Source organism: Poecile atricapillus, chromosome 3, assembly GCF_030490865.1.
Source record: "Poecile atricapillus isolate bPoeAtr1 chromosome 3, bPoeAtr1.hap1, whole genome shotgun sequence".
NCBI classification, from domain to species: domain Eukaryota; kingdom Metazoa; phylum Chordata; class Aves; order Passeriformes; family Paridae; genus Poecile; species Poecile atricapillus.
The window spans coordinates 74,384,059-74,406,450 of NC_081251.1; the positions used below are offsets into that span (position 1 = coordinate 74,384,059).

At 40.6% G+C, this 22,392-nt stretch overlaps 1 protein-coding gene across 2 annotated transcripts; it reads right to left on the minus strand.

Annotated features, from left to right (window-relative positions):
* Positions 1–5,569: 5,569 nt before the first annotated feature.
* Positions 5,570–13,345, minus strand: LOC131577585 (sulfotransferase 6B1-like). Of its 2 annotated transcripts, XM_058835578.1 has the most exons (7): positions 13,125–13,345; positions 11,557–11,696; positions 10,798–10,887; positions 10,001–10,127; positions 9,167–9,261; positions 8,502–8,658; positions 5,570–6,902 (listed from the first exon to the last, which is right to left on the minus strand). In XM_058835578.1, the coding sequence occupies exons 1-7, from the start codon at positions 13,324–13,326 to the stop codon at positions 6,772–6,774; spliced, it is 942 nt and encodes a 313-aa protein (XP_058691561.1). In that variant the 5' UTR covers positions 13,327–13,345; the 3' UTR covers positions 5,570–6,771. The 2 variants fall into 2 exon arrangements, with proteins under 2 accessions (XP_058691561.1, XP_058691562.1); XM_058835579.1 differs by lacking the exon at positions 10,798–10,887.
* Between the last annotated feature and the right edge of the window lie 9,047 nt (positions 13,346–22,392).

Sequence of the window (22,392 nt, forward strand, 5' to 3'; positions counted from 1 at the left end):
AAGTGGAAAGTGCACAGACAAAACCGATCGACCAGTGGATGATGATGATGATGCAGGAGAAGGACCCTCAACGCCTCCTGACACAAAACCAAGAGTCAAAACAACTGGCACAAGATCAGAGGCTAATATTGAGTCCTTTTCCCTGAAAGATCTTCGTGGCCTGAGGAAGGACTATACTCGACGACCTGATGAATCTGTAATTAGTTGGTTAGTCCGTCTGTGGGATGCTGCAGGTGAAGCTACAGTTCTGGATGGAACTGAAGTGAGGCATCTGGGATCCCTGTCATACGATCCGGTTATTGACCAGAGGATGATGAGGGGAGCTAACACTCACAGTCTCTGGGCATGGGTCCTGGAAAGTGTAGCCCAAAGATATCTGTGTGTAGATGATCTCTACATGCAGCAAACGCAGTGGAAAACCATCGAACAAGGGATCCAACGCCTGAGAGAAATGGCAGTGGCAGAGATAGTTTTTTCAGATGACATACCAACTAAGAATCCTGACTTAGTGCCATGTACATCCGTGATGTGGCGAAAATTGGTACGACTTGGGCCACAAGAATATGCATCTGCTTTAGCAATGATGAAACGGGATGAAAGGGAGGAGACCATGCTGGATATGGCAAAGAAGCTTCAAGCATACGCAGATGCCGTGCATGGCCCCACACATGCAAGAATCGCAGCTGTGGAAACGCGTCTGCAGAAATTAGAAGATAAGATAGAGGAGAATCACAAGAAACTTAGAGATGAGATTAAAGAGGACCTTCTCCAAATCTCAGCAGTACAGATCAGAGATCCTGGCACTCAACGCAGGCGTTCCCCAGCTCGGGAGAGAAGGTATACCCCACGAGCTGAGCTGTGGTTCTACCTGCGTGATTGCGGAGAAAACATGAGGAGATGGGATGGGAAATCTACTGCAGCTCTGGCACAACGGATGCGTGAATTGAAGGAGGAGAAGAGTCACAAAGGAAGTTCCACCAAAAGGGAAGCAGATCCAGTTTCCCGTAGCTGAACTGCCAGGTATGATGATGATGATATGTCCGATCCCCTTGATGGAACATCCCAGACATATACCCAAGGAAAGAAGGATAACCAGGCTTAGAGGGTCCCTGCCTCTAGCCAGGTAGAGGCTAGGGAAAATCGTGTTTTTTGGACTGTGCGGATTTGTTGGCCTGGCACATCAGAACCATGAAAATATGAGGCCTTGGTTGACACTGGTGCACAGTGCACGCTAATCCCATCAAGACATGTGGGGGCAGAATCTGTTTCTATTGCTGGTGTGACAGGGGGATCACAGGATTTTACCTTGGTGGAAGCAGACGTGAGCCTGACTGGAAATGAGTGGAAGAAACACCCTATTGGGACAGGCCCAGAGGCCCCATGCATTTTGGGCACAGACTACCTCCGAAGTGGGTATTTCAAAGACCCAAAAGGATTCAGGTGGGCATTTGGGATAGCAGCTGTGGAGACAGAGAGTGTCCAGCAACTGAACACCTTGCCTGGACTGTCTGAGAATCCATCTACAGTAGGACTTCTGAAGGTGAAAGAACAGCAAGTACCAATTGCCACCTCCACGGTGCACCGCTGACAATATAGAACAACTTGAGATGCTGTGATCCCCATCCACAAGATGATCAGAGAGCTGGAGAGCCAAGGGGTGGTCAGCAAAACCCACTCACCCTTCAACAGCCCCATCTGGCCTGTGCGTAAATCTGGAGGAGAATGGAGACTGACTGTAGACTATCGTGCATTGAATGAAGTAACTCCACCGCTGAGCGCTGCCGTGCCGGACATGCTGGAGCTCCAGTACGAGCTGGAGTCCAAGGCAGCAAAGTGCTACGCCACTATTGACATTGCCAATGCATTTTTCTCCATTCCCCTGGCAGCAGAATGCAGGCCTCAGTTTGCCTTCACCTGGAGGGGAGTGCAGTACACCTGGAACCGACTGCCCCAGGGGTGGAAGCACAGCCCCACCATCTGCCGTGGACTGATCCAGGCTGCCCTGGAAAAGGGTGAGGCTCCAGAACATCTACAGTACATTGATGACATCATTGTGTGGGGGAACACAGCAGCAGAAGTGTGTGAGAAAGGAGAAAAAATCATCCAGATCCTCCTGGAAGCTGGTTTTGCCATCAAGAAATGCATAGTTAAGGGACCAGCTCCTGAGATTCAGTTCCTGGGGGTAAAGCGGCAAGATGAACGGCGTCAGATTCCCACTGATGTCATCAACAAGATCACAGCAATGTCTCCACCAACTAATAAGAAGGAAACACAAGCTTTCTTAGGTGCCATAGGGTTTTGGAGAATGCATATTCCTGAATACAGTCAGATTGTGAGCCCTCTTTACCTGGTCACTCAGAAGAAGAATAATTTCCATTGGGGCCCTGAGCAGCAACAAGCCTTTGCTCAGATCAAGCAGGAGATTGCTCATGCAGTAGCCCTTGGCCCAGTCAGAACAGGACCAGATGTGAAGAACGTGCTCTACTCTGCAGCTGGGAGCCAGGGTCTGTCCTGGAGCCTTTGGCAGAAAGTGCCTGGAGAGACTCGAGGCCAACCATTAGGATTTTGGAGTCAAAGCTACAGAAGATCTGAAGCCCATTACACCCCAACAGAAAAAGAAATTTTAGCAGCCTATGAAGGAGTCCAAGCTGCCTCAGAGGTGATTGGCACTGAAGCACAACTCCTCCTGGCACCCCAACTACCGGTGCTAGGATGGATGTTCAAAGGAAAGGTTCCTTCCACTCATCATGCAACCAGTGCCACATGGAGCAAGTGGATTGCTCTTATCACACAGCGCGCCTGTATTGGTAAACTGAATCGCCCTGGGATTTTGGAAATAATTACAAACTGGCCTGAAGGTGAAAATTTTGGTCTCACAGATGAGGAACAAGAGGAAGTGACAAGGGCTGAAGAAGCTCCACCGTATAACCAGCTGCCAGCAGAAGAAACATGCTATGCTCTGTTCACTGATGGTTCCTGTCGCATCGTAGGGATGAACCGGAAGTGGAAAGCAGCCGTATGGAGCCCCACATGACAGGTCGCAGAGGCCACTGAAGGAGAAGGTGGATCAAGCCAACTTGCTGAACTCAAAGCTGTTCAACTGGCCCTGGACATTGCTGAAAGAGAGAGGTGGCCAAAGCTCTACCTCTACACAGATTCATGGATGGTGGCCAATGCTCTGTGGGGATGGTTGGAGAGGTGGAAAGAGGCTAATTGGCAGCGTAGAGGAAAACCAATTTGGGCTGCTAAAGAGTGGAAAGATATTGCTACCAGGGTAGGGAGACTACCAGTGAAAGTCCGCCACGTAGATGCCCATGTGCCCAAGAGTAGAGCTAATGAGGAACACCAAAATAATAAGCAGATAGATCAGGCTGCAAAGATACAAGTGTCAAAAATAGATTTGGATTGGGAACATAAGGGAGAGTTGTTCTTAGCCCGATGGGCTCGTGATGCCTCAGGTCATCAGGGTAGAGATGCCACCTATAAGCGGGCATGAGACCGAGGGGTGGATCTAATCATGGACAGTATTTCCCAGGTTATCCATGACTGTGAGACGTGTGCCACGATCAAGCAGGCCAGGCGGTTGAAGCCCCTCTGGTACGGTGGGCGGTGGTCCAGATACAAGCATGGGGAGGCCTCGCAGATTGACTACATCACACTGCCCCAAACCCCCCAAGGCAAGCGCTATGTGCTCACAATGGTAGAAGCCACCACAGGATGGTTGGAAACCTACCCTGTGCCTCATGCCACTGCCCGTAACACCATCCTGGGACTTGAAAAGCAGGTCCTTTAGAGGCATGGAGAGGATTGAGTAAGACAATGGGACTCATTTCAAGAACAGCCTTATAAACAGCTGGGCTAGGGGACATGGCATTGAGTGGATGTATCATATCCCTTATCATGCACCAGCAGTTGGGAAAGTGGAGAGGTACAATGGACTGTTAAAAACCACCTTAAAGGCACTGGGTGGAGGATCTTTTAAAAACTGGGAGAAACATCTAGCAAAGGCCACCTGGTTAGTCAACACCAGAGGTTCCACCAACCAAGCAGGTCCTGCCCAGTCTGAGTCTTTGCATGTAGTAAATGGAGACAAAGTCCCAGTGGTACATGTCAGAGGTCTGCTAGGGAAGACGTTTGGGTCAATTCTACCTCGAGCACAGACAAACCCATTTGTGGGGTTGTCTTTGCTCAAGGACCGGGTTGTACATGGTGGATAATGCAGAGAGATGGAACAACACGATGTGTACCTCAGGGAGACCTGATCATTGGGTAAAAGGTTACTGCCATTGTCTGTACATTAAACCATGCAGACATAAAATAGAAGGAAATGTGTAAGTGTTGAAGATATGAGCAAGTGAAAGATGGTGTTTTGAGTGAGTAAAATGAGAGTGGGGAATCCTGCAACTCTCCAGCATGGGGGTCTGGGTTCAGTAGCTTGGTGTGGGGCGTGACAGGGGCATGATGGATATATTGCTTGTATTTTTTGGGTGGAACAGAGGGGAAGTTTTTATGTATGTAAATGTGTGCAGAGTTAGAATGTTAGTTTTGGCAGTAAGTCGATGACATGGAGATAAGGGGTGGAATGTCCTGGGTTGATTATGATGTTAAATTGTATCCCCATTCGTCCCAGACACTGGTTTTGTATTCTTAAAATTTCATCTAAGAGTAAAAATGAGTGGAGAAGAAGCAACGAGTCTGTTATCAGAGACTGTACTTGCTCCCCCCGCATCGGGAGTTTTGACTACAGCACAGACAGACAACAAGACACAGATCGCCTTGGCTTTCCAACTAGCCGGAGCAGAGAAGTCTTCCTGGACTGTTTTCTTTCCCTTTTTCTGAAACAAATCGAACCTGCTCTGGACTGGGGACTCGGGGGAGCACCGAGAGCTTGCACCCGTGGACTACCGGGAGCCCAGCCTGGGCAGCGGCATTTTCCAGCGACGAAGGGACTGATAACAGAGCAAACACCCACAGGAAAGAGACCCTCTGAAGTTTGTCATCTCTTCGGAACGGCAAGAGGTTTTGTAATTTGATATCGTTCATTCTTGTACTGGGTAGTGCTGTGCCTGTGAAATAAACAGGTTTTTTCCACTTCTCTCAGAGAAATCTCTTCCCGAACTGGTTGGGGGTGGGAGAAAAGGGCCACGTGGGTTTGCTTCCCGGGGGGAGCCCCATTGGAGGTTTTCTCCCAAAATTTGCCCTAAACCAGGACACTACTACATTTCTATGTCTCAAGTTAAGGTGACTGTTTTATTTTGATTGTTCCTTCTCAAGTTTTTAAACACTGCTATTATATATGTTCTCCTCCAGGAATCTGGTACCTTTCTGGTTGCTTACAGATAACTTGTAATTGCTCAAAGATGTCTTGCCACAGGACTTTTTTGAACCTATTAATTTCTTTCTAAATATTCTAAGTATTACTTCTAGCATTCCTATTTCTTTACAAAACTCTGCATGTCCACTTATGCCCAGGTAGAACTAACCAGCTTTAGAAGAATGAAACAAAAAGTCTTTTAACATTTTATTCTTTCCAACTGTTTATTTTATTTTTACATCTCATCTGCTTAGGTGATGGATCAATAAATTGGGTGGGGTTTTTCCAATTTTTAATTCAATTATAATTACAGAACCTTATTTTGCGTTTTTTTCCAGAACAAGTCCCTGGACAAATACTGAAATACAGTGTCTAAAGAGGCAAATGCCAATGGCAGTTCAGGAGAGCTGGGTATAGCAATGTCTCACCATTCACACACACACATCACTCTTGACAACCCCCCTATCTCAATAGAGGCATTTTCAAGAAAGACACAGACAAACCAGAAGGGTTCCAAGGGAGGACCACAAAGTTGAGAAGTCTCAGAGATAACCTCATCACAATTTCCAGTACTTAAAGGGCAGCTACAAAGAGGATAAAGGCTTCCTATTCACATATGGAAAAGAAAACAGGCAGTGGGTTCAAGTTGCAACAGGAGAGGGTTGATCTTGATAAATGAAGTAAATACTTTCCAGCATGAACAATCATTTGATGGAACAATGCTTCCAGGAACATGGTAAGATCCTCATCACTGGAGGTTTTCAAGATAAGATATCTAGATAGAATCTCATCCAGACTCCCTTTCTCATGAAAGGTTGGACCAGATGATTTTTCAATGTGTCTTCCGAGCTGGGCTGCTCTGTGATCCTGTAAAAAGCAGTGCCTCTGAGTGAATCTTGCCTGTTAACATTAGCCCATCATCTGAAATCCATCTTGATATTTTACATTCAGAGGGATGAAGAGTCTTAAGAATACTGATCCATATTCCCCTTCTTTCTCCTTCCTCTTTGATTTAGTTTGTGCTGAATATATGGAAGTTCTCTGTCATTAGGCTTCTGTCATATATTTTTGCTAGTGATATTTTCTGTGAAGCTGTTACCTGATTTGAAACATTTTTGAACCAAAAAATAACCTACATACTAAATAATTATAAATAGTCTAGAAAGATAGAATTTGGCTAGAAAGAAAAGGGACGTTTCCTTCCAGGTGACAGCTGGAACAGGGCTGTTGAGGGTTTTTAAGTATGATTAGTCGACATCTTCCTCAGCAAATAGCCAAAGACCTCACCGTAAAACAAAAGGTCATTACTCATCACTGTCACTAAAAATGCTGCTGCAATGATTCTTATAGTAATTCTAAGATGATTGGATTGTTTGATCTAGATTTCCAGTGTATAACATTCAGATGATCTGAGTCTGCCTTGCAAAATTCTCATTCTAACCATATTTCATTACTCTTCAGGCTTTGCAGTATAAGTCATACTTCAACTTTTTTCCGAGTTTAGTTCCTCCTAAAAGTTCTTCAAATACTTTATCCATTTTCTTATTCTGATCTTCACTGAAAAGATTCTTCCAGTCACTTACACCACCTTCAAAGAAGAAAAGAAACTCTTGAAAACAAATAAATTTTATTTCTTTTTATATAGATATGTCCTTTTTATTGCATTGTACACTAAACAGTGTTGATCCATTTTCCAGATTAAACATTTTTTCTACACCAATATATTTTTGTGAAATCAGTGGAGTTACACATATGTCAATAATCTTCTGCTATAATGAAAAATAATATATTCCTCTTCAGATGACTGTGTTCGAAAAGGCAGCCTGAAGTCCTGTTTCCCTGCATCTCTCTCCTCTAGTCAGTTATGACTCACAAAGTGGAAGATCATGAAGATTTGATAAGGCATCATCTGCCAGGAGGCAGACCTGGGTTTCTGCTCCTTTGGCAGCTTTTTAGCCTTTGTCTTGGGTTGCAATGCAAGAAGTAGCCAGAAGTATGTATTCTATTATCATCTGTTAAAACAAGGTGGGGCAGTGTTCTTTATCTCTTCCACAACCCATCCTCCCTCCAAGGGGATATCTCCTGTTAATGGGCCATTGAGTCTCACTGCAGGACTGATAAATTCCATCATCCCATTGTCAGATGCTCCACCAAGGGGGAGGAGTCAAACATTCCTACCTGGATATAATCTGAGATTTGGAACACCTTTCTCCACTGGATTTCCAGTCAGCTTTTCTCCACTGGATTTCCAGAGGAAGACCGGGCCCATGGATCCACCACCACTGGATCTTCAGAGGAAAACTACACCCTTCTACAGGATCACTGCTTCAACACAACCACATCTGTCACTGCAGCAGCCACCATTTAATTGGACTGCCACCAACAGCCTGACCAACAGGGTGTCAGGTTGTATTCTGACTCTGACAGTGGCTGGGTTTATTTTGTACTACTGAATTTTTATTTCAGTTTTCCTAGTAAAGAACTGTTATTCCTATTCCCATATCTTTCCCTGAGAGCACCTTGATTTCAAGATTATAATAATTTGGAGGGCTGGGGGGGTAGTACATTTTTCCATTTCAAGGGAGGTTCCTGCCTTCCTTAGCAGACACCTGTCTTTTTAAACCAAAATATCAAGCTACTTCTTCAATGTAAAATGCAGAAATAGATTCTGACAACCATCTTGCCCTTCTCATGTCTGTACATTGCAAAACTTGTTCCCTTTTGTTTCCTCTCTTGTGTGTAACTGGATTCTTTCTTGCTTGGCTTAGTTCTAATGTGTAAGAGTGAAAAGGCATTTAGAAGTGTCCATTTCAGAAGATTCTTATACTCTCCTAAAAAGTGTGGTCACACCACTCATGCTGACTTTGGCCCAGTGCTGCCTGCTCAGGTAGTCTCTAATGGCTGGGCAATTGGTGATCCACACACAGAGGTGGAGAGGAATTCAGACACATGACAGTTCCTCCTTCCTGCCAGCCATCTGTGAGCCTCTAAAAGTGGTCTGCTGTGAGAGCCTTACTGGGTGTCTTCCTCACCAGTTCTCCTTGAGTAGTCTTCTCAAGCAAAGCAGTGATAACCTGCTTGATACTAACTTGTAATGCTAATATGAGAGCGAGAAAAAGAACTAAAGGATGTCCCATGTTCTTGAGAGTGAGACATTTCTACCCCTGAGTCACTTGAAGCTTCCTACCTTTTCGAAAGAAAAGATTGCCCATTGTCCCATGGGTCTTCTCTGAGTTTTTCTTCATAGACTGGAAGCTGCTCCTTTCTACCACAAGCTGGAGCTCTTCCTCAGTCAGAGGAATTCCAAAGAATGCAGCTATGTTTTTCACAGACTGGGCACGATTCTGGAAAAAGAAATGTTACATATGACATGACTTTCAAACAAATTATGCTGCTTTCCAAGGTGTTTACACTTCCCTATATCTCTCTGCTGGCTGCATACATAGGATATTCATAGAGTTCACTAGGATTAGACTGGTCCATAGTGTTTCCCTTCTCCATAATTATTTTGAAGGAGACATGAGCTGCCTTCCTGTGGATTACAAAATATTATATATGACTTACAGGTAACCAAAATCTACAGTGCTGAAAACATAAAAGCTCGTCCCCCAAAAAATTACTGGAGATATTGATGTACAATTATTTGGGCTTATATCACAGAAAAACAAAAAACAAGAATCATTTTCACAAGCAAAATTTCAAGGTTTTTAAGTTTGAATTTTACCCTTTCTTCCCTTAAAACAAGAATCTATTTCATACACTTTGGATACCCTGCATGCATATAATGGTGAATTGGTTCAGGGAAAAATGTCCCTTGAAATATAAAGTATTTGTAACTATTGATAACCTTACCTCTTTTACCTCTTCATAGGTTACTGTCATAATATTTTCTTTGTCAATGTATTTGTTCCATTCAGAAAGGTATTCTAAGTAGCATCCCCAGGCAACTAAATAAAACAAAAGAATTCTAAGATGAAGCATAAATTCAGATTTTACAAGTTTTACTCATTAAGTTGTCTCAGACAAGGGCTTTATTAATCATGTCTGTGGAAGAGTTTACACACTTCTGTGGGAATTATAGGTTTTGCTTCAGGCTCAGTCATATGCTACCATTTTTAAGTCAGAAAAATAAAACTTGTTAGTATTTCAAGATAGCTGTGAGTCCACCAAAAAGCTATCATCTTGCAGACCCTTTTGTGAGACCCTTTAATCCAGCCATGTGCTAATCCAAACTCATAACTTTAAACTAGGGCTATTACTTTTTTCTCTTTTTTAACACATTAGATTTAGTCCACTTTTTAATGTACTAGACTTAGTCCAAATAATTTTTTTCACCCAACTTGGCATGGAGGTGGTTTTATATCTCAATGGACACAAGATGATGGAGATGGTTAGAGCAGGGGCAAAGGGCACCCAAGATAGATATAAGGAAGAACTGCTTCTTCCAGGAAAAATACCAGTTTTTACAAGTTGAAAAAGTCTGTGGAAGTGCAGTTTTGACCAATATTTATCCTCAAGCAGTAAGGCAAGTATGGTAATCTTCAGATTTCTAATTCTCTGTCTTTAATCTCTGCTTTTGTACTGTAAACCAAAAAATCTGAGTGAAGCTGATATACCAAATTACAAGGGTTTTTAGACAAAGATAAATCACTGGATAATTGACACAGACAGAAAAATATACTGTACTTTTCTTTGTCATGAAATCTGTGAAGAAGTCATCCCAGGTGTCATAGGAGGGAAGACTAGCCAGGCCATTGGAAAAATGGTAAAAAGATGTAGCTACATCTTTTGGATTACGAATCAGCAACAATATCTAGAAAAAAAATTAAATTAATTATTAACACAGAAAGACATAGCAGACTATAGCATTATAAAATAAATAATAATAGTATACTTTATAACTGCAGTTGGGGATTTCTAATATCTGGTGTGCTACTTGCAGAAGTAGCACTTTCATTTCCAGTTCAGAAGGTGCAGTATTTAACTTTACTTTGGTACCATGAGAAGATGGTTGCCTATAAATACTATATTTTACAGATCAACCAAATAATTTAAGCAGAATCTAAGTATGTTTTGCTCGATACAAGCATAGTTTATCATTTAAGTAGCAGGGAAAATTCACAAAAATATAAATTCTCTCTGAAATTTGACACATTGAAGCCCTCACTTGCAACAATGTCATAAAATTCCTCCCACAGGAAATCATGTCAAAATACATTTTGCCTCTGGAGGACTTGTTCAAGCCCTGCAACTCTCTTGTGGAAAACTGTCACAAAGGTGCCAATAAGGGCAAATTGAGGTTAAGTCAGATGAATGGCAGTACTTAAACGGTCATGTAGAAATGGCCAGGCTAAACACATACAAGAGAGAATGAGGATATTCTAAAAATTGGCAGAAAAGTACTATATTTGCTTTAAAAAACAAACAAACAAACAAAAAACTGTTTAGGTGTTTGCTTTTCATACATTAAAATCAGCACTCACCTTGACTTTGTTTTTGAAGATAGACTTGGGGAGATTTTCAGGACGGAGATGAGTAACTATAAATCTTGGAGAAGGTAATTTGGTCATTCGCTTTAAGAATTGGAAGGAGGAAAGTGGATAGTAGAATTAGTAAAAGTATTTTTTTTTGTTTTATTAACCTATGCTAAAATATTGCCTTGATAAACTTATCAACAGTTACTGGCTGATAGAAGCGGTTTTTTGGGGTTTTTTTTGTGAGTGTTGCCCTGGGATATTAGTGGGCTGCTCTGAGTAGCTCTGATCTTCAAAAGCCCATGAACAATTGCAAAGAGACTATCCACTGTTAGTTCTCTTCAGTGGTAATTCTCTTCAGTTCTGTAAGACAAGGGATCAAATCTAGAGGTAGGGTATAGGTTAGCTATATGTGAAAGCTGAAGCATCTCAAGGACTGAGAGAGGGGATGAGGAGGAAGAGCTGGTAAAAGAGGCAAACCTAATATTTCATTATTCAATACTTCATGAAGCTCTTCTTAAATACAAAAGATGCTATGTTGAATTTTTGAAGTTCTTATGTATCTCATGGGTATGTGTTCCTCTCATGCCCACTTAAGTGTTCATTCATCCCTCAGTATTTGACAGTCCAGGTGAGATTAATCCTGATCATATGCCAAATAAAGAGAAGTGGTAATGTTCTTCTCAAACAATGGAACAGTTAATACATTATATATTCAGTATTTGAAGCACATAATTTTGATAATTTCCATACATATTCTGTTCCCACCTCATATTTCTCAGCATCTCCAACTTCGAGGTAGGGGAATTCTGCTAGTTCTTCGGCATTCGCACTGCTTTCCCTACCAGGTGTTTTCTTTTGAGATATGTCTATCAGGTCATTTAAGATTTGACTTAGCCAGTTTGTGCCTGAAAGAAGAAAAATACAGAATTTCTTGTAAAACTTTTAGAATGAACAGAAATGGATTTACCAGGGAAGTCAAGGGCTGGTAGTGCTACCAGCTGAGTTACCTGCCTACTTGCATGTGATACAATCATAGCTGCCTATCTGGTCAATCACCTCCCAGGGTCCTCCTACTTTTGCTCCTCATAAGGACATATTTCTCCAGCTTGAACACTTCAGTACACCATAAATTAACTTGTATACTGTAAACTAACTAATAAAGGAGAAGAACCACTACGATTCTATTAGGAAAGCCTGCATTGATGTAATAAATTTTATTGAGACAAATATAAGGGAGACTTGGGTGGTAAACCTGTACTTTAAAACCTAATGTATTACGCTGGATTATTTTAGGAAGAAAGATGGGTCACAGTACTTCAACACAGGAGCACAACTAGATCTGAAAATTGTGCATTCATTTGCTTTAACAACAGGAAAAAACTCTACGAAGTGACATTTCCTATACACATTTATTATCTTTTTCTCAAAAGATAACAAAGAGCCTGCATCAATTGCCCATCTCTAATTTACCATTTCCTGACTTCTGGACCCTGAGTGCCTACATCTTTCTCACTGCAGTCTTAACAACTGCATTCAAGTACATAACATATCTTTGGAAAGCAAATACAATAAAGAATCAAAAACTTCACAATCCTGTCAGCTGTGACTATCTCCTGTAAGGCAGTGTGAACCAATTGCTGGAAGAGAGAAACAGCTAGAATAAAATGTATATGAGGCACATCTAATCCAAACCTTTGGCTTTTGTGTGGACCGGTGCTTTCAGGCAGAAGGAGCAAGTATGTAGCATAAACTTGAAACCCTGGCAGAGATCTCCTCTTGATTTCCCAATAATTAAAGAACAGTGTAATCAGTTCAAGGACTACAAAAATATTTTTGATAGCTATTTCCTGATATCTATGTGAAAGAAACTAAAGAATATTCAGCATCTGAAGGTAACAAAATCTCCATTCTGTGTAAAAACGTAAAGATCTTAACTTTACAAACAAAAATGTGAGAGCAGACCATGTAATATCAAGAGATCTAGCTATCTCTGGTGTAAAAAACTGTATTTTGATTCTCTCCAATTTGTGCATTTAACTTCATAACTATGGAAAGTAAAGATAACAAAAATCTTTATATGCTGTAAAAAAGAAAATCAGATGGTTTTTCTCACTCTTTAGGAAAATTCCCCATATAAAATATTCATAATTAATTTGTTGTGCTTTTTAAAAATTAAATCAGTTTTACAAAATTCTGTGAACATTCTAAATACTATTATTTATCATAATATATAATATTATGTATCATGTAATATATATTGCATATATTTAGTATCAACCTTGTTACTTGCAATTACAGAATTTTATTTATGAAAAAAATCAAAATATATTCACCGGATTTAGGGTATCCTGCCAAAATTACATCATCACTTCTGGCTTCAAAGGACTCCAAGGCTTTTAATACTTCAGGACTGCAAAAAGTGGTAGGGTAGGGAATTCCATTGTACAGAAAAAGCAGTTGATCACGAGGCAATGAGCTGGCAGCTACTGCTGCCTCCTCTAGGAGATCAGTAAATACTTTCCTAGACTTGTCCATTCTTCTCTCTCTCACACACACAGGCTCTGTCACAGTGTGAAATGCTGAGTAGATGGAGAAACCCACAGGCTGTCCTTTAATAGGTGCTTGGTTTGTTATTTGGGTATTTTTTCTTGACCCCTTGAATAATAATTAATCTCCTTCTGAACCTGTGAAAAAATATGCAGCTCTAGTTGAAGACCTTAAGATGAACCTTTGAAATCAATAGAAGTTGAACATAAACAAACAAGCAGCCAAATGCAATTGCATTCTAGGATAATGGGCTTAGATTATTTCAGAACATCATGCCAAGTCTGTGATTACAACACTGAATTTATAAAAGAAATATAACAAAATAGAATTACATGAATTGCAGAGTGGAATTTAAATGTCATGATCAAAATCCTCAAGGCAGTTCATTTCTTTCCAGTACTCACTGATGGGATTTTCTTTTTTTTCTTTATTATATCACTCATCATTCTCATCAAAGTTAGATAAAATGTAATGGGATTTGGAAAGAAAATGTTCAGTGCACTGGAGACTGAGCTGTGGACAGTCCTGTGAGTGTGGCTGACTGTTCCCTCCAGCTGGTGCCCAGGAGGGTATAGGGGCACATGCACTCTTTGGCCACTCATCAGACTACACTACAGAGATTTGTTTTTCTGGTGGTTACATGAAAATTAATCATTTATACATTTCTTTAATGGGCTCAATCATTGTTTAACAATGGTTCAGTGCTTAGGGAGTTGGTAAGAATATATTCTCAGCTGCAGTGATTAGTATTTTAGTAGCTTATCATGCACTTCAGATGATGAGCTGCTGACTGCACTGACCCAAGTAGAAGAACTGGCTTTAGGCTCAGGTTCAATATTTAAGTCTCTGGCAAAAGGGCAGATGGGTTACAAAAACCGAGAAAATAGTTCCCCTCCAAAACCTCCAGGAATTTACATGCCATCCTTTCTTATCTATCTTTTGAATGCTGCCTGTTTGCACTGGAATAAAGAGGAGCAGCAACTACATACTTGCACACTTTTGACACTTGCATTCCCTGAGGGATTCAAGCCTGGTCCCTGAGGCATAATGCAGTGCTCATGGGGTGATCTAGCCCTACATTTTTACACCTACTTTTTCCAGTTCATACAAAATCTTTTGCTTATCCCTTCATCTCCCTTCTTTCTGTAAAAAACATAGAAAGACTACCTATATGCAGGCATAATCTGAAACAAGTGGGTATCATATGGCCTGATCCATCTGATGAATGACATCTGTGCCAAAGGGCAGCCAGTTGGCACTACCTGCATCATCTCACTGACATCAGCTAAAAACTGCTTTCCTATTAAATAGCACTTTTGCTGATTCTTGGTGAGAAACTAGCCACCCTAGCAAAACAAAAGGCAATTTAATTCATTTTCCTTCCTTATTTTCCCTTGGCACTAAACTGTCATGGACTGAAGATAAGAAAACGTGTTTAATTGGTATTTTTGCCTGCTGGTGAAAAAATTAGTTGGGACAGTCCTCCCTAAAAGTGGGAAAAGAGGAAAAATGGCCTGTAAATTATTAGTGCATTTCATGCAATAGCATACTGTTGGAGTAGGGTTTCCAAAATTAAAAAAAATATATTCCAGAGAAAATTCCAGAGGATTTCCAGCGTATTTTTGCAAGAAAGAGCAGTCAGGCAAATTATTCCTGTGAAACATTAATTTATCCTTATGAACCAGAAAAAAAAAAGCCTGTTTCAAAGCCTTCAAACAGAGCCCAAGGTGGTACTGTAATACATAGCATAAATAAATTCATGCTAAAGTTATAATCTTGTCTGATAAGAATCCTAGAATATTTCCAAGAAACCTTCTCTGATGAGATTATAGTGATATGCAGCAAGGCCAACATGAACATGGGTCTGCAAGGAGCCTATTTCCAAGAAACCTCCGTCTGATAAGATTATAACTCATGAATATTCGTCTGCAAGAAGTGTATTTCCAAGAAACCCAACAAGATTACAACATATACACCCAAAACAGCATGAATATTTGTCTGCAAGACATCTATTCCAAGAGATCCCCGAAAAGCCTGCAAACATATAAAAAGCACCTTGAGACAGTCGCAGTTCGTGAAGCATGGTGAAGCGGTGCTAGCAAGCCCCTCACCCGATGCTGTTCGCCCGGTACAGTGTCAAACTGATTTTTGCTTGTGGCTTTTTACAATTGTATTTTTTTAATAAATTATTTTTATTAATCAATTTAGCTACTCATTTATAATAGTAGGATTCTTAGGTTATGTGACAAAAGCTGTCTGCAGCTTCTGGAGCATAGCAAAGAAATGAAGGAGTACCTTGCCCAGATACTCCCATGAAATCAGCTCGTCAAAGGCCTGTCTCCACAAGCTCAGAGGAGCTCATGCAGAGAGGAACGCAAGTTAAAGACTCTTAAAAATGAACTGGACCCTGTCCAGGAGCCTTCTATGGCTTTTCCAGGAAAGTTTCAGACCCAGTGTCCTGGGGTAAAGATGACCCATCAAAATGATCAGTGCAGGAGAATGTTTTGAAGACTGGCAGGTGCTGCTGTCTGGGGTTATAGGCACATGAAGAAATGCAGAGGAAAAGCCTTTCATGGTTGCACATGACTTATTATGTCAGGATTACATCAACTGCCACTAAACAAATTATGTACCAGCCTGCATGATACTACTAATGTTGACTTTACAATATAGAAAGTACTGAAACAGAGATGAAAAATAACTAATCTTCAGTACAAGATCAGGGTCGATTTTCCTGACTCCTCTAAAACACTCTTTGGCCCAGAGAACTAATCCATTGTAAAATTTTCTAGGATCCTCCTACATCTTTTCTTTCCCTCTTAAATAGTAGAGCCTTTTTCATGATGGTCACCTTCCCTGACCAGATCAAAGCTTGTCACAACATCAGATTAGTCCAATACAGATTGTGTATATAAGCATATCCCTGCTCTGTCTTTCTTCTACCCTAAATTTCCCACATCTCTCTTAAACTTTCCTCTCAACAGCTTTTTTATGGGCTCAGCTTTGCTGTCTCTGGAAAGGTTCCATTTTTGTAATCCCCTCTCTGGAACAAGATAGGAAATAAGAAATTTTTCACAACTTTCATCATCTCTATTAATGTATTGGCTAGTTGCCAAAGTTGCAATGGCTAGCTCTCCCACCTGTTAATACTAAACAAAATAATATGAAAGAACAAGCCAGTAAATACAGAGAATGTCTTGACACACAATGCTGGAGAAATAATCTTATACTAACCTAAAGAGGTCAGATGTATGTTAACAAACTCCCCAAACCACCATCTGGTGTCAGTGGGTACAGAGTTAATTTTCTTCCCAGTAGCTGGTAGACTGCTCTGTTTTGGATTCAGAATGAGAATAATGTTGATAAGACACGGATATTTTGGTTGTTGCTGTTAGTGCTTATCCCAAGTCAAGGAGTTTTCAGTTTCCCATGCTCAGCCAGCCAGCAGGTGCACAAGGAGCTGAGAGGAAGCACAGCCAGGACAGCTGACCCAAACTGGCCTAAGGGATATTCCATAGCCCATGGAGTGTCATGCCCAGTAAATGAACTGGGGACAGCTGGTGAGGAGAGGCCGATCACTGATCAGAGATGGAATGGGCATTGGTCAGTGAGCGGTGAGAAACTGCGCTGTGCAGCACTTGTTTCTCATAGGCTTTATTCTCTTTTTATTTTCAGAATAATTAGTAGCTATTATGAATAATATTGTTTTGTTTTTATTTAAATTATTTAAGTTATTAAATTGCTCTTTTCTCAACACATAGGTTTAACCTCGATCTGATTCTCCTCCCCATGCCACCAGTGAAAGGGGAGGGTGAGGAACTGAGTGAGAGTTGCATGGTACTTAGTTTCTGGCTGGAGCTTAACCCTGACATACCAAAAGAACTTTATTTCCTTGCTTGTTTGTTTTATCTGAACTTTCCCAACTATACTGGTAAAATTGATTTTAAAAGTTGAAAGTCTCTGGCTAGAACATCATTAATAAATGTGAGGAGCCAAGGTAGTGATGTCAAGAAATCATCTGTTACCTCATTGTATATCTATACAACTTGACATTAAAAGGGGAAGGGGAGGAAGGAGCAAAGAAGAATGTGATAAAACTCACTGATGTTATAGAAGACTTTCTGATTAACCTTGTTAAGGTCCTGTTAACCTTCGAACCTATCATTAATCCCATTCTGGTCCATGCCCCTCAAATGATCAAAACTCTGGAGCCTTTAGTACCAGAAGTAATTATATCACTCAAAGTGTGATGCGGTAATACAAATGAGGCTGAATATAAAACGCAAATGTAAAGTAGGCCAAATTAAGCTGATTAAAGAGGCATTTGAAACAGGTCATCCAGATGCATTAAAATAATTAGTCCTGTCATATTCTTTGCAAAGTGATAAAGGCATCTTAATTTTCAGTATATGAATTTGAATGCACTAATCAGGATTATCAATGCAACTTTTTCAGTAGAGCACATGAGACATCAGTGGGTATATTCTTGCAGCTTGGGTCTTAAGCATAAGGTGTAAACTAAGTATGCTCACAGAGAGAAGATAATTTAATTCCTTTTCTGAAGACATTATTCACACTGGGTTTTTTCCACTTGAATTATCAAAGAAATCTTGTTTTATTCAAATATAATGGTATTATGACCAGAAAATCCTGCAAAAAGAACTACTAAGAGTTTTTCTCTGATTTTTCTCAACACATGTTTCTCAGTGGCTTTTATTGAGTTCCAGTCATGGCACTGTTAAATAATCCTTTAATAAGTTTAAAGAATAATTGACAGCTAATGGCCTGCGGGGTAATTCAAATACTAGTTTCTTAGCTACCTGGAAGACATGGGCATGACCAATAACAACCTGTGATCTTGGCCTGTGATCTACCAATTCCTTCACTTCCTGCTGCCCTCTGAAACACCAAGGGATCCAACTGAGCTCCTCATGGTGTGTAGAGAAAGACAAGCTGGAAGCAAAGCTGGGAGAAGGAAAGAGCTTGGCATCTGTTCCCTCCCACCCTTATAGGATATGGAGAGGAGGGAACAGGACACCTGAGCTGATGTAAAGAAACAGAGAGGGAAACAAGACTTTGAGTATCTCTTCTTTTGAAATACCTGCTTAACCACTCTCTGGTATCACCACTGTGTGATAACTGCTTTTCTGCTGCCTCCAGGGTAAACTTAGCAGCACAGCTCTCCTGGTAGCATCACCTCTAACAAACCCACGCTCACTCCAGTGTTTGTGCAGCACTGAGCCTTAGCAAACAACTTTTTCTAGGAGGATCACATGGAGACCGCAATGCAAAAACATCTAACTATTTCCTCAGGGGCAAAGCTGATGCCAAGCAGGCAATTCAAGCCCTGTAAGACAGGCTAAAAAAGCCACTGCATCAGTATCTGGCTTCCCAATATGTCTTCTGGTAGCCATATAATCAGATTTTTCAAGTCCGAATGCAGGTATGTCACAAATGTCCATCTCCTCAGCTTCATGCAGCGTTCTCATCATAAACAAATGCAAGATTCCTGCACTTTAGTTTCTTCCTGAAGAAGCCCATTACTAATGAATACATAAGATTATTTCTGCAAAGATATTGCCAGACTAGCTGAAATTCCTCTGCAGTGCCCAGGCAAAACCAGCAGTGAGTCCATTTGTGTATCTGCTTGGATCTTGGCCTGTCTCCCAGGAGTGGTCGGCTGAAGGACTCCGCTCAGGTGCATTTACCATGGGCCAAATGTCAAGTGTTCACCATAAAGTTGAAAAAAAAAATTTAAAACCCACTTTTTTCTTTTTATTTTTTTAATCTCCTCATGATTTTCTCTTCTTTTTTCATGTGGTCAGAAGGTTTGATTCATCTCATCAATTAATGAGTTTGTGAAACTTTTTTGCTGTTTGAATACTATACCTCTCAAAACAGATTTCTCGGTCTCTTCTGAGCCGAGCTCCTTTGGAATACTCCTTCATGGGGAGTTCCATTTATCTCAGTTCTCTGGGTCAGGAAGAAAACTCTAAAGCTAGTTAGAATCTTGTTTCTCGTGTTTATTAGGATGTTATCACAAAATTTGGCAGGCTTCCCAGACTTTCTGCATAAGCTCAGTTCACCATAACCTGGCTCACTTTGGCTCTGAAGACACAAAATGGCCCCAAACTACACGGCTGTTTCATCTTTATATCCATTTTTACCCAATTAACAATAGACGCGGATATTGGTTTTATATATTAACAATTAAGTTTTCTGTATCTATTTACGTGATTAAAACTGTGACTAGCTTTCAACCACTCTTTGTGCTCCTAAAAACTGCAGAATCATGGAGAAGAAGGAAGAAGGAGAGCTAAGAACCATCCCCCTTTTTCCTCCATCTTTACTCCATGTATTAAACACTCTAAAATCTGTATTTTCTACTTCAGTGGCATACTAAACATTATACTACTTTCTACTTAATTTTTTATAAATCTTGGTTTACTCAGGGATATTTGGAAGCCTTTTTGTCAGTGACAGACAAGATTAATACCTTTTTGGAGAATAGGACAGAGAGATATTTCTCCATTTCTGGATTCCTACAAACTTGAGCTCCAGCGGGATTGCTTGGCTCTCATCTTTTCTAATCAGATTGCATTCAATACCTCCAGATTAATTCCTAGACGGGAAAGGAGTGTTCGGATTCCACTTGATGTACCTGATACTGGACAACTGTCTCTTCAAATTGCTAATCTGAGGAACTTTTATAGCTTAGAGTTATTCAAAATACACAGTACCCTTTGATCTCAGGAAAAACACAGACATAAAAAACATGTAACTTTCTTCCTTCTTTCTATTTCACATTACTTCTTTCTTAGTTTCAAGACTCCCTCATCTTAACCATTCACCTTTTTGATCCTAACATGATCTTACATCTCTCTTTCCATATTCCCTAAGTTCATTCCCTATATGAAGATTCGCTTCACTGTATAAAGTTGAAGGGATTTTACAAGCAAAACAAGACAAAAATATCCAGCAGTAGCACAGCTCACTAGATGCACTTATCTGTTCATGAAATAAATTTCCACATATAGTTTGGAAAAGACAAGATTTATGTCTCTTTTCAAGTGATCAATTTATCTCATTTAAGTAATTTATGGCTCTTTTGCTTCATAGTAATCCCAAAGTTGCTGTCTTTGAAGAACAAATGCAGATATTTAATGAGAAAACTCCTAAATCCTCACAGCTTCTACCATCCTGTTTTACAGTATTCTTAAACTGATGATATTTTCCTTGATGTACCAGGTATAGTTTCTGAAGCTCAGTCCTCCAGGCCTTTCTCTTCCAACCAATAATGGAACAGTGCTTTAGGACAGTAAGATAGCACAGACAACTGGGTCCAGTCCAGTTTCAAACCGGTGTCTCCACATGCCTTGAAAACTGTGTTTCCCATTTTATATAGCAATTTTATAACAGCTGTAGGTGCAGACTGCATCAAAATTGCTTAGATCTAAAAGTCAGTGCAACAAGACAACAAAAATGTTCCTGCTAGTGTAGATTACCAAGTTAGTGTATTATTTTTCACTCCTCATTAATTTCAATGCTGTTCCCATGCTTAGTCTCTCCGTCTCATGACCAGCAGCAGAAGCTGCTTAGTAACTTAGGGCCTTCAAAGACTCAGGAAGGAATGAGGCCACTGACCAGAGGCCATCGAGACTAGCTTTGCTGGATTACCCTTTTCTTCAATGAACAGATGAAGTTCATATTTAAAGTATAAGGTTATGAATGGATTTTACCTGAAAAAGATACAGATAAAATGATTACTATATCATACAAAGGATTTCAGGTTAAATAGCACAACTCCTTAATGAAGGCCTTATTACACACAGACCAAATTGTATGTGGGAAAATGTTTCACTAATTAGGTCTTAACTGCCACACTTCCCAGCTGAGTTCTCATTAACCTTTAGTAGCTGTTGACTTGGGTAAAAGTAGAGTGATCTCCAGCTACTAGAGTGACACATACCAAGTACAAGCAAACTGTGGAAGAAATACAAAAAAAAATATATCCTTTTCCCTAAACTTGAATACTATCAGGTTGCAGAATTGCAGGGTGAGGGAGAAATGAAAAATGTAATTTCGAAGAGAAGGAAAAGAGCTGGTCTGAAGAAATGCCCCTATCTGGGAAGCAACAGATATTATATATTAAAGTGCTCTTGTATTAAAAAACATATGTATTTTTATGAGTATAGAATCTGTAATTACTTGATTTGTGAACTTTATTTACTCCACAGAAATACTGATGCTACACCTGAAAAGAGCAGGTAGCAAAACCTGTCATCTGTTATGTGGGGAACTAACTATTGCAGAAGAATATTTGCATAAATGCATAACAGGTTTCTTGGAAGCACTCTCTCCTTGTCTGGAGGGAACCAACAGGACAAAAGTATTTGTGGGACCACAGGGAATACAGACCTTCTGTAATCAGGCTCAGAGCCATGCCTATCTTTGTCTGCAGCAGCCAGTAACAGGGAAAAAAAAATGTCACAGAACCTTTAATCCTGGTCTGGAGGAATATGATGCTGCTCAGTCACTGCATGAGTATTATAGATCGGTAACATGATGGATTGGCTCTCACAATTAAGGGATGAATATTGTGTATGTGATAAGCAAGTTTTATCCATATATAGTTATATCATCGTAGGCTTGTTTTTTAGACATCCTCTCTTGTCCCCATAGTCCCCTTCCCCCGTCTCTATTGTTGCCACCAGACAGCCTTGGTTGTAAAAGACTTGTGAAGGGAGGGCATGCACATGTGCATGGGGCAGTTAAAAATAGGGAAGGCTTGTGGCTAAGGAGGCGTGGAATAACAACACCTGACCTCCAATCAAGTTGCAAGAAAGCAGTCTCCACTGATGGACGGCGAAGAAGACTGGCAAACTTTGGGAGGAGGCAGGGTTGGCTGATGCAACCCCCAGGGGTATAAAAGGCTGAGCAGCCATTTTATAGATGAACACATGGTGGCTGGTCACGCGCTCCCAGCGCTTTTTACCTATTCAGTCCTTTGTTGTATCTGTTACGGTTTAATCAAACTTTGAATATTTTAAAGTA